This window comes from Seriola lalandi, unplaced genomic scaffold, assembly GCF_002814215.2.
Source record: "Seriola lalandi dorsalis isolate HSWRI2012SDOR001 ecotype SW California unplaced genomic scaffold, Sedor1 jcf7180002054835, whole genome shotgun sequence".
Taxonomy (NCBI): Eukaryota; Metazoa; Chordata; class Actinopteri; order Carangiformes; family Carangidae; genus Seriola; species Seriola lalandi.
Genome location: NW_019525388.1, coordinates 976,747 through 989,957, shown reverse-complemented (window position 1 = coordinate 989,957; position 13,211 = coordinate 976,747). Strand labels below are relative to the sequence as shown.

At 39.3% G+C, this 13,211-nt stretch overlaps 2 protein-coding genes across 3 annotated transcripts in view; both read right to left on the bottom strand.

The window, feature by feature from the left end:
* LOC111670113 (small ribosomal subunit protein eS17-like) overlaps positions 1-828 on the bottom strand; it is a 5,019-nt gene extending 4,191 nt beyond the window's left edge. Inside the window, exon 1 of the mRNA XM_023426687.2 lies at positions 749-828. Coding sequence (XP_023282455.1) covers positions 749-751 — 3 coding nt within the window. The 5' untranslated portion in view covers positions 752-828. The remainder of the gene's footprint in view (positions 1-748) is intronic.
* Positions 829-1,942: 1,114 nt separating this feature from the next.
* csnk1g1 (casein kinase 1, gamma 1) overlaps positions 1,943-13,211 on the bottom strand; it is a 33,440-nt gene continuing 22,171 nt past the window's right edge. The window contains exons 11-13 of one of the 2 annotated variants that reach the window (XM_023426684.2): positions 13,025-13,135; positions 10,753-10,859; positions 1,943-6,496 (exon numbers count right to left, since the gene is read on the bottom strand). In XM_023426684.2, coding sequence (XP_023282452.1) covers positions 6,442-6,496; positions 10,753-10,859; positions 13,025-13,135 — 273 coding nt within the window. In that variant the 3' untranslated portion in view covers positions 1,943-6,441. The remainder of the gene's footprint in view (positions 6,497-10,752; positions 10,860-13,024; positions 13,136-13,211) is intronic. The other variant, XM_023426686.2, reaches the window with a different exon arrangement.

The following is a 13,211-nucleotide window of genomic DNA, read 5'->3' as shown; positions in this document are numbered from 1 at the left end:
AACTGGGTGTATAACAATAACCACTATGCTGATAGACATGTCAGAGTTGGACTAAGTTAACAAGGTTGTAAAATGTTGAAAACAGTCTCATATTTGTCAAATCCTTTTCTTTTGTTTATTGCTAAGTTTCCTTTCCACTTCTCCTCTTTTCCACTTAACGGGAGCTAATTTGGGAGCAGAAGATCAAAACACAAATAACGTCGGATATTAACATTTGCGTGCCCTGTAAAAAAATAAAGTTATGGTAAAATGCAGAGGCACAATATAATTTATACAATTTCAGGCTAATTCCACGTATAAGATCCTGAAATGATTGTAAGATTTGTCCTGATATCAAATGAAACATTAGCCAGATAACAACGGTGAAAACTGATAGAAGCGAATCTTTACGAAATCAGTTTTCAGCTGAAACTTTCGGCAACCAAGTCTGATAAGATTTAAAAAGTGGACATTAGCATAAACCGAGCCGGGCCAACTGATTATGTGTAAGTACTACACGAGTACCGGCGTTGTTCTGCCTGAGTTTAACCGACTACTGGCCGGTTAACTGCCATAGTAAAACGGGAACATTTAGCCTGTGTTTACATATATCTAACTCCTATAAACCGCCTCGATATCCAGCGTTAAGAAATCTTTGTGCCGTTTGTGTGCGGACTGATGCTTGTAGCCGCTTGGTGAACAGACAAACAGTGAGGATTAAAGAGGATTGTGAGGGCTGGTGAAGTGAAATGTTTCTCAGTGTACCCACCATGTTGGCTGGGACCAGTGGAAGAGAGGCACCGGAGGGTCATACAGGAAGTTTATAGTTTTCAGGCTGCTCGATCACACCACACCCGGGCCAACAGCGCCGGCTAGCGGCGGGGGGAGAGAACTGCACGTGAAGGAAAACAATGGAGGAAACAATATTTCACCATGTACTCAAAGTCAGTCATTATTTTATTTAAGTATATTTAAAGAGGTTGTTTTGAAGTGCATCCAAGCCTCAAACCAAAGTCTATCAGTAGTTTAAAACTGCCTTTTCCATCTGATGCCAATTGCTCTGTCACTTTTGTATTGTTTTTATTTTTATATTCCATTTTTATTGTTGCTTCTTCTTAATGTGTTTTTAATCTCAATTTGTGTAGCTGTGTACGGTGTCCTTGAGTGCCAAGAAAGGCGCCTTTAAATAAAATGTATTATTATTATTATTATTATTTAGCTATTTATATTTAGAGCTCCAACGATTAGTCTATTAATTGATCAGTCCATGGTAAGAAAATTCATTGTCAACTATTTTGATAATTGATTCATCATTTCAGTCTTTCCTCAAGAAAAAAACACTCTCTGGCCCGAGCTTCTCAAATGTGAGGATTTGCTGCTTTTCTTTGTATATGGCAGTAAATGAAATGTTTTTAGATTTTGACTGTTAATTGGACAAAACAAGTTATCTGAATATGTCACTTTGGGCTCTGGGAAATTGTGATGTGCATTTTTCCTTTTGACATTTTTTGGACGAAACTATTTATTATTGATTAATCAAGAAATTAATTGTTGGATGAATCAGTAATTAAAATAATTGTTGGTAGTAAAACTTAACTCAAACTGTATTATGGTTGCATGAACTGTATAAGAAAAAAATTTGCTTCAAATTTAAAACAGCAAAAGGCTCATTTTTGGCAATACATTAAAAAACACTTGTGGGTTGGCATTACTTCCATTTAAAGAATAAGAAGCCATTGAACTACGTGCTGTGAACATCTTACTCTTTACTGTAAATCTTCAAGCTTGAAAGGTGAATTTTGGAAATGTCCCTACACTGGAAAAACCATAAAATAAAATAATCTCCTTGAATATTTTAGTTATTTTCAGACCAAATTGCCCCGATCTTCAATATGAGATCTAACACCAAGATATCAAGTATCAGGAGAAATTGGTACAAATAACTTCACAAAGGACATTCCCACAAGGTGGAGAGATCTTTTATTTTACATAAAAAAGGGTGCAAACTGGAGTTTCCCTTTAGGTGTGGAGGGAATAAAAAGTGATTTTATAAGGTTCATGTGTGACACATTGTATTATATGAATTCAAGGAGGGAAAAAAAACAGGCATCTCAGATAAAAAGGACCTTTACCTTTCTGCAAATTAAAAATATGAAACCATAAAAAGAAGAAACATGGGTCCTTCATTCTTGAAGCCCTTGACTAACTCATTCAAATACATTTTCGAAGTGACATTCATATTTCAACACAATAATATTTATTTACAGATTTAAGATTTCTCTTAATCATAGCTCTGAAAAAAAGACAATGCTGAGGGGAGGATAAACTCTTGGAGCTGTACAATTTGATTTTCCACAGTCTGAGAGGAAAAAAAAAAAAAAAAAAAAAATCAAAGAATACATCTTTTATATGGAATCCCAACTGAAAAGAAACAAAGACTACAATTGTGAACACTGTACAATTTACAATTTTCAAATAATCATCACAATATTGCAGTAAATGTCACCCTAAACCTCTCCCTCAAAGAAAAATATACAGTAAATCGAAGACAATTCTACAGTACAGCAACAAGGAAAAAGTGCCAGAGAACCCAAAAAAGACCTAAGCCATTCATTCACACTCTAACTGTCCTTTGCTTTGATTTACACAGCTTTGACACACAGGAATGAGTTACACACATCCAAAGCCATTAACACAAGTCTGAAGTGAACCGTATGAGAAATAAAGGGAACTGAAATGGAATGTGCTGTGAGAAGACATGAAAAAGTTATTTATTTTACATGAAGACTGGAAGCCATAACGTCTCAGTGACCCAACAGCATATGAGCCCTACAGGAGAGAAAATTCACCGGAGAGAGAGACCGCTCGCTGTCGTCTCCAGATAAGCCATGCACATACAAATCATACAGAGTTCTCCTATATCGCTCTGTATGAGGCCCAGAGATTAAAAAGTAAATACATCAGAGTAATATATCTATATCTACCATTTCAGCCGTGAGCTTAAGAGTGAGGCCACCCACAGTTTGAGGAAGAAGCAAATGTTGCAAGGACGACCAGTCACAAATTCAACTCTGAAATAATTAACTTGGTCGGTTTCTTTTAAGTTACGACATAAAAGAAATTAACAACTCAACAGAAACGATTCAAAAAATAAAAAACACTTTTACTGACACACTCCAACACTTCCTGGTACTGAGTTGAGCCATGTTGCGCTGCGATTTTTCAAAATGACAGTGGACACGTCAAGGACACAAGGTGGAATGCAATGGTCAAAAAACATTCAACTTCATATTTTTCTGGCACAGGTAAAAGGCATGGGCTAGTAAAGTAGTAGTCTCAGGAATGGCACTCGAGGAATTCAGGGGGGAAACACTGAAGGCTGTATAGTCTTGATATCCATCTCACTACACAGGAATACTTTCAACTTCTCTCCGGTAGCTGGGACACAACACTCCAGGTGCCGCTGATGCTTTGTGGGGAGAATCACAGATCACAGGCAGCAGATGTCACAGGCTTTAGGTGGGTGGGTGGGGTTCACCCTCACCAGATAAAAATACATTACAATGAATGTTTCACAAAGACAAAACAGTGATTTTAACCTCCACACCAGCATCAAACTGCACCTGTCCTGGGTAAAGTTAATGACCCAAGCCTTCACATCAGCTAGCACTGCGCTCCACAGGTGAGTCTGACAAACTTCACCTGTCCAACACCCTCCAGAGGCACTAAGACATCTCGAAGAAATGAATACCTGTCATTCAAATAGCCTGTTTTCCCACCATTCCCCTCAAATTCTATTTGTGGAATTAATAAGATAAAGACCAAGAAAATAATAATAATTAAAAAAAAAACAACAAAAACAAACAGAAAAGGTCCCATAGATTTTCATATTCAAGTACTTTCAATAACACAATAACTTAGACCCTGGAGTAACTGACATGTCAGGGGTAAGAATAAACCAAAAGCTATACAGTGTAAATACACGCAACAAGCAGGTTTACATACTGATTCATTGAGATAGTTTGCAACATCTACAACATCGTATTTCTAAAGATGATGGAGCAGGTCCACAAAACGGCAAATCTAACACCCCACTGAGAGTTGATTCATCTAGGACTCGCATGAGTATGAGTGTATGAGAGAGAGAGAGAGTGAGAGAGTGTGTGTGTGTGTGTGTGTGTCTGTGTGTGTGTGTCTGTGTGTGTGTGTCTGTGTGTGTGTGTGTGTGTGCGCGCACGCAGAGAGGAAAGGGGCAGGAGGAAGGTGTCATGGCACAAAAAGGGGACTGGGCGGGGATAAAAATCGATTTAAAGTGTATTCCCTGCACCCTATAGGGAAGGCCTAGCACACGAGGCAGCTACAATTAAAGTAATAAGCACGTTTAAAGTACAGTATTAAGAAGGCAGGGTCTTGTCAGGGAAAGCCGGGGTCAACAAATGTAGTGCAGTCATGGTTTCGAACTTTTTTTTTTCTTTTCTATTTTTTATTTTGTTACCCTCTCTTTCTTTCCCCATAAAACCATGGCTATTTGGAATGGAAAAACAAAAATTGCATTTAAAAAAAAAAAAAAAAAAAAAAAAAAAAAAATTCACATTAGCAAGATATAAAATAAAAAAATAAAACACTTATGTATGGTAATTCACGCTCTGTTAGGAGGATAGGCAAGGTGACGTATCGAGGATATTGTTTCAAGGCAGTCCTCCATGACACTAAATTAAAAATAAAAAATAAAAAAAATGGTATGGACATGTTCTTATCCGCTCTCACGGCGACATGAGGTTTTCTCTCTCTGCATCGAGGAGAGGGACCCAAACATCAAACATCGCTTTGCAGCACAGGGGTCTTCAGACTGGACACGCAGGGGCAGGGACGTCTTAACACCATTAACACAATATTACACCAAACCTTACATTTGGCATTGCTCTCTTGAGAATACATCTTCAGTGTTACACGGGAAGTCATTGCCTGCTCTGATACTAGCTGAGAACAGTCTGCAACGTTGGGCTTTTATTATACACGTGACCACGCTGCAAATCTCACAGCCATCATGCTGCCAAGTTGTTTGTCCCACTAGTGGTGTGGTGTGGCGTGGCGTGGAGTGGTGGTCGACTGGTTGGGGTTAAGGCATTGGACTGTAGCGTCGAGAGGCTGTGATTCAATCTCCAAAGCACATAATGCCAGTTACTCTTGTCGTTTCAAAGCAACATCCCCCAGTGTCAACTGGTTTAGAGTCCATTATTAACCATCACATTATTAAGATCAAGAACAATTAAGACTCCGAACCCACAAATCCACTTAATTTTGGTCTCAATTTTTTTCCTTTTTTAAACATTATTCTTAACTCCTTAACTGCAATTTCCTTTCCATGCGCATAACAGATTATATGAATGCTCCAAAGTCATTTACTTTTCTGTCCATACATTCAGTGTGTATGTTTTAGAATTAGTAAGAAAACCGGTGGCAACCGAAAGATAAATAGCATAAATAGCATTTTTTTTTTTTCCAGCCACATCTACAAGTGTCAGGTTGCTGCCCATCATCACAAAGCCAACAGGAGCAGAACTGCATGAGAGTCAAAAGAGACTGTAGTGTATTTTGACAGCGGCGTGGTTAAGGGGAGTGCTTTAACCAAGCAGCGTGAGCAGAAATCATCCTCAGAGAACACAGTGCAGGAGACATCTCTGGTCTTCTGTTCTCTCAGGCCCCGGTCCCAGTGCCAGGGTTGACCTCTTTGGAGGAAAAAAAGTGCAGGGGCCAAATGGCTGACTGATGCTCTCCGTTACACTCCTGGCTCCTCTTTCAGGTTTACATTCAGCCCCACATCATGAATGAAGGGGCTTTGTGTCAAAAATGAGTTAGCAAACTAACGACGGGCAAAACCACTTTCTGGGTGGAACTGGGACTCGACAGAGGAAATGAAAATATGATTTTGTGAGTCAAACAAAGAAATCATGGTATGCAACGGGCTGAACGTGGCAAGATTCCACAGGAAGATCTGTCTCTTCCTTTGCGATACCACAGAGGAGAAACAGCAAAAAAAAAAAAAAAAAAAAAAAAAAAAAAAAAAAAAAAAAAAAAAAAAAAAAAAAGCCAAACATGGACAGAAAAATACAAATGCTGGGCGTCTTGGGGAGGGAAAACAAAAACAAGATTATCCTCTGCAAAATTCCAACGAATAGGTTCCCCATTTGGCCGACTGGCCTGCAAAACATTCCCACACATCTTGGAGGAAAAAAAAAAAAAAGAAGATTTTTTTTTTTTTTTTTTTTTAAAATAGGACTCCCATCAAAAGACACAAGCATCTTGTACATCTCAACAAACCATTTTTAACTGATCCCTCCAGAGGACAATTCAATCACGATCTTTCAGTTGCCTCTTTTATCTGAATGGGACCTTATTGATTTCTGAAATCACAAACAACTGAGCCGGACACTTGGAACGTTTCAGGCCGGTGGTGGACGATCATTTGTGCCTCGGCGTGTTCTTCTTCCGTTTTCGCTTGAAGAAGCAGCAGCACCTGCAGACAAAGACAGATATTAAATCCGTATGTAGATGAGAGAGGCTTCAGATGAAGCAAAAGAAAGAACAAACACGAGCGGATTGCTTAAATTAGTGTGTTAAATATCACAAGAGCTTAATCTGAGTCTACCAAATCTGGACAGATACATGTTTTTTAGAATCATAAGAATGAGAACTGCAGCTGCCAAAAGGTTTGATTAGTAAAACATGAAGATGGATGCATTTCCATCCGCCAAGTGTTTGCGTGTTTATTCACCTCTCACCATTTTTAAGAACAAGAAAAAATGGCAGAGGGGACTCAACTACAAACTGCTGCAGTGACTCTGAAGGAAATATTTCTCCTTTGCAAAAAAAAATGGGGCAGTGCACACAAAGAGCACAAGACAGGATGAGCCTTAATGGTCAATAAAAACATACAAAGACAAGAAAAAAAGCTGTGGATCAAGACATAGGACAGTGACTGGGTACTCTTAGATTAATTTATTAATAATGGTGCACCATGCAACAGGAGTTTAGAGACCTTTAATCTGAAGCCAAATGTTCTGCAAAAAAGGAGCTTACAAATATTAGGATGATTTTGTTAACTTATATCAATGTACTTGTTGTTTATGCTTTCCGCCCTGATGTGATGTTTGACCAAGTTTTAAGCTAGTGTGCCTGCTCATATAGCAGCATGGTTTACAGTCTTCTTTACTCTATTACTTCACATCAGGTGGTGCTGAAACCAAAAGGCAGAAAAGGGCTTTGAAAAGGAGACTTGATAGTACACATGGCAGACAGTGTTCTCAGGAGTATATAGCACTGTTGTACCAGTGAGAGACTAGTTAAGAATTTGTAAATTACAACTCCACTTTGCCCAGCCTAGGCTGGTCCACTCCCTGTCCCATGAGTCTGATGTGGACTAGCAGAGAGGGACTCACCACAGGTTGAGCATTTTCACGCAGCTACAGAAGAAGAAAGAGGAAAGAGTGTAAAGAGAAAAGAAAGATAGATTAATACAGCAAGACCAAGATGATGGGACTGGGCACATGCCACACTAACATGCACACAAACACACCCACAGGACACAGGTGGACACAGAGGGAAAGTTTTTTTTTTTTTTAGAGCGAGGATTACAGAACTACTCTGCAGTTTCTTATGTCTCCCAGAATTCCTGGGAATGAAAGGGTTACAAGATCAAAATGTGTTGTGTAATGTATGCTACAGTTGAATGTACATTTAACATCCCTTTTAAAAAATGACCCTGTCTGCTTTCTGAAAATGCATTGATTGTTCATATAATTACATTTCCTTGATTTATAGTCATATTTTCTAATATTTTTCAATGCTAGACATTGAATTATTGTCTCCACCTACATGTTGGTGGAACGAGAAAAATATCAAGTACAACAGAAATACACCAGGATTGGGTTGACCAGCATATTTGTAAATCCAAGTTTGTGTGCAAAGACCCTGCTAAGCTCTGAGTAACTAGTAACCAATTTTTAACTATTGATTTACTAAATCTAGTTGCACCATTAAAACTTAAAACGTCTAAGCTCATAAAGACTTAAGTAATGTGTACATCAGTTGCTAGGAAACATCTGTAGCATTGGTCAAGCAAAAGCGATCAACTATGTCAACAGGAAGCCATGATTTACAATAAATGTAGCTTCCAATCCTTGTAAATGGAGGTATGACTATGTGACTTTATGTCATAATACCCCTTTTAACTCTTTAATCTAAAGAGGTCATATGTTAGTGAGCCAAAGTTAGTTTTGTCAGTTACTTCAGTTTGTCACACAACAGTTTAAATTGTGTGCATATATTTAGTTAAAAGTTAAATTTATGTAAGAAATAGGTGATACTGTGCAACCTGCTTAGTGATGCGTGTCATAAGTAGGCAAAGTTTAAACTTAGGAGTTGTGAGAGCTGGTGAATATTTTGTCAATGAACCAAAAGAAAATAGTGTACAGTTTCTACTGCTATTAATCAGATGGAGGATGCATAAACTTATATTGCGATTTTAATAACTGTACACTAAAGTATTACTGATGGAAATCAAAATCCAAGGGAAGTTAAATCTGATTCCTGCACAGACTGAAAACCATTTGTTATTGTTCGACAGTCAGAAGCAAATTTAAGCCCATGAAATTAAATAAAAAGATTAAAGAGCCAAATAATCACGTGGTATTAATTCACCATAGGACCCTGATTTTCCCTCAAAAAGGCAAAACATTAATTAAACTGCATCAGACGCATTACTTCATGTTCTTATATCAAACATCAACATGTTTGACGAGGTATCAAAGAGACTGGCAGTAAACACACCAATCATCATATCAAACAGTTGTGTGAATGGAGACGACAGGAGGAAGGCCCGTCATCTGGGCAGAAATAGAAACAAGCACAGATTAAAGTGGATGAACCTCTGGGAGATTCATGAAGAGACTAGTAGAAGGGTAATAATCTTTTACAGTGGCTTTGATGCTGGGAAAGATGGTAAATCCCTGTAATGTATTACAATAACTAAGAGCTGAACTGAGGATAAAAACAAAAATAGATACTTTATGTCAATATATACAAGGTGTGCAATAGGAAATTTAACCATTTGTTATAATACCACCTGATGAAACCTAATGTCTAATTTAGGATACAGGAAAATGGAGTTCATTTTGCTTTATTGCTGACATTTCAATAATTTATAAATAATTTTCCCTCCTGTTACTGGTCAGCTGCCCCAGTGATGATCTGCTCAATGGATCACTCATTCAGCCGGACTTATTTGAAGTTTGTTTTTGTGGAGAAGTTGTTTTTTTTTTTGTTTTTTTTTTGCGGAGACCTTTTTTTTTGCACACACAATGGAAAACAATAGAAATGTTCCACTATTGTAATTATTCATGTACCAGCTTTTTATGTTATTCTAAACCCAGTGTTTACTGAGGGGGAGTATAGCACTAGTGTTCATTCAGATCTAACACAACCACTAGTGATATCTACCAGCTACACGCCCAAACTTTACTGGGTTTACAGGGCTAATATTTTGCACCCTAACATGTTCTTAACACAGGCCCAGTAAAGCCGTCTTAACTGCACCAGGATTAAGAATGTCTCCTCTGCAGCCTCAGGGTAGAGCCGGGCCGACCTGCGCTGTTGGTATCAAAGCTGCTCGCCGCTCAAACAGAGAGATCTCCTCCCTCAATCAAAGTTGAGTCTTGGAGTAAAAAATTTTGCTCAACCTAAACGTGGTCGTGCAGGCGACTACAGACAAAGCACTATTTTCAAATGTGTCAGCATGTGTAGCTTTGGTGCTTTTGTAGCTTGTAACTTAATCTTCTCTGTTTGCACTTTTATCAAACAAAAAAAAAAAAAAACAGCCCTGCTGTTTACTGTGATGTCCAACAACTGCAAAGTACTTGTTTCCTCCATTAATATATTTTCTGTCTCGGAGCTGTGCGTCTCAGAGGAGCTCTGCTCAGTTCCTCTCAGTCAGCTGAACCACATGACTTTCAGCCAGCAGCACCGTTTTTGCACAGTGGGCGGCCGTGCAGCATGGCATCATTCCAGCGAGTGATGCTGAAGATTAGCACTGATAGCTCTTTAGCTGGTGCTACCAGCTCTTAGATAAACTGAACCCAACCAATGCTAACAACAGAGGTTTCCATGTTTTTTCTTGTCATGTTTTCCTCTCAGGGGGGGAGAGAAGGAAGCGACCGTTGCATACAATGACATCATGTGCATCATCTTTATACATGTGACTAAGTTGCCACATGGACAATCTGGTGTGGTCTGAACTGCCTGCTTGCAGAGTAGACTGAGAGAATCGACACTGCATTGATCATTACTGGTACTGCTGAAGACTCAATGATCAGTGGAGTATTTCTTTCTCCAGGCTATTAGAAACTGAAGGGACATCCTCAGTGGCTGCCACTGAATGTAACCCCCGTTAGTGGCTGACTGCTCCAGATATGAGAAACTGTCTGAGCTCTGACTGAGAAGTTCATCTACCCTGGCTTTCTTTCTTTAAAAAAAAAAAAACATAGTTGAGAGAAAAGCATACGGACAGTCAGCAGTCAAGATCAAAAACCCACACAGTCAGACAGAAGATAATAGGGGCAGGAGCGGGATGACAGCTGGGGGTGGGGGCTGTCACAATTCCACAGCATAACAAAAGGTGGCGAGAGAGAGACAGAGTGAGGCAGAGAGGAAGAGCGGGATAGAAAGGAAGCGACAGATGGACATGGAGGAGAGGTGCGGCAGGTGTGTGACACGTACTTGGCCTCGTCGACCACTTCCACCTCTGCCTGAGCTGTGATCGGAGCGTTGGAATGAGCCGCCAGTGGATCGTCTGCATTCAGCTCCCCGTTGGTTGAACTGACCACCTGTGGCACAGATGGGTATTACTTCGGATCGACCCAATGATGTTTGTACCAATCCACACAACAGTTTGATGTTAGCATGTTGGCCAGAATGTGAATGTGGGAAAACAAGTACTGCTGTGATAGAAAGCTTCTCTGGATAAAAAAAAAAAAAAAAAAGAAAGAACAACATGATAGTCACTTTATTTTCATTGTCTCCTCTGGGGAAACATGTCTGACAATACCAAGGAACAACACACCAATAACACAAATGCAAATGATATAAAATGAATGGCTTGTATTTAGTAAGTATTTAAAAAATAAACCCATTTTTTTTCTATAAATAGCCTTCCAAGTCTGTTACCGGTTTCTATGCACATTGTTATAAGTGAAGTTTCTTATGTTTTACCATTTGTACCTTAATATTTGCAAGGATCTGATAGATCTGTATCAAACTACTGTATATCATTCTCTGGCTTTTGAAATTCACTTTTCAGCTCATATGTTCATACTGTATAGAGCAAAAACTTTATCCCAGGTAAAAAACAAAAATAATGACAGAGATAAACAATCAAACACCACTGACAGAATGAGATAATCAAAGACCACCTTTAAAAACACAAAAACATGGTCAGCTGACGGAAAAATACAAAACCACAGTATGAAAACAATAGCTATTGATGGGTGTACCGTTAACCTGTAGAAGAAATGGTATTATAATTATTGTGAATTGTGTTTTTATGTGCATATGCGTAAACAGCGTAGACCTTTGTAAATCTCAGCCAAATAAACCCCATCAACTGCCATGCATGTTGAAACAGTGTAGAAAAAACACCTGAAGAAGAAGTTGCCTGACACTGGAAACATAATATTGTTGAACTGACTTTCATCAAAAATGACTACAACTACCACAGGTCACTTGACTTTGCACAGACATATCAGAGCTCTACTTTGAAAGAGATGCGATGCCGGGTGAGGGTCAAGTGGCTCCTGGAGGTTGTCGGAGCCACTACCAGCTTACTGCCAGCTGAGAACAGTGTCTGCATGAGCCTTTGATATAAAGTCCGTAAGTGCATTCAACTCAGTGTCATAAGAGACTGCCGTGGACATTTCTTTTCTTTAGACTTCCATTTCATTTTGTTTGGGTATGTCTTCCTCAATATGAGACATGTTTCTGCCAACAGCAAACAACCAGGAGACATAGTCCATGTACAATAATTTCCACATGGGTGAAATTCCCACTGTTAGCCTGCGCAACTTTCAAATCTCCACATTGTTTCAACATGAATGGCATTTAGGAGAATAAACAGAGATCTACCAAAGCACACACTGTACACTCCTATGCAAACAAAGCTAGAGAGGGACAATCTTTGGTAATGGCAAGGAGCAAAAAAACTACACCAGGACGTTCCTTTAAGCACAATGACCTTTTTACGACTTAAGAGCATGCGCTTAGCCGGCTTAGCCAGGTCACCATGCAAGAGGCTTCTTGATCTTGCAAGGAATGTCCAAGCGCTATGAAGATTTGTTGGACCTGAGATCGAAATTCCACAACCAGGGCTGCTATTTATAAAGCTAAACCAAATTTTTCACCATCTGGGGTGGGTGGCACCAGATGACATGCATATGGTGGTGCAGAAAAATAACATTTCCCAGCCAGGGGTAAAGGGGTGGGGAAGGTATATGGTTGTAGATCTGTCTCATACACAAGACTAAAAAATGTCATTTCCTGGTAAAAACTCTGGTATCTATGACATTTATTTGTCAATCTGAAATGAAAACAATAGAGAGATATCAATAACATTTATTGGTTTTCATTTTTGATAATTATGAACTATACATACAGTTCAATGAGTAATGGCAACCTATATTGAGCAAAATTTGTTTCAGAAATGTGAAATCACCATTTGATGGTATGATCAAATGGTGATTGATGCACCTGAGTATTGTTGGGTTTTTATTTTGAAATACAAATAAAATCTCTGCCTCATTTCTTAATAAAACAAAGTTGACCAACCTAAAATAGACCCAAAAGATAATAGAAAAGCCTTTGTAATCTTTTGCTCATTTTCTCATATTTACAGGCCACATCTGCAGGTTTATTTATTTTGGATTAGATCCTATGAGACAGATCTGACTCCATAGAGATTGAATGGGGGCTGTTGGTTGATCAGGTGAGGGGTGTATACCTGCACTGAGCCCCCGTGCCTGTCCGCTGCCAGGTGGGAGGTCAGATAGGAGGAGTTTGCTTGGCGTGTGGGCTGCACCTCCCATGCTCCTCGTCGATCTGAGACCGCTGTCTGCTCAGGAGTCGGGGAGGGGGTGGGGGGCGTCGGTGATGGAAGGGGAAGTGGGAATGGGGTTGCAATGGGAGAG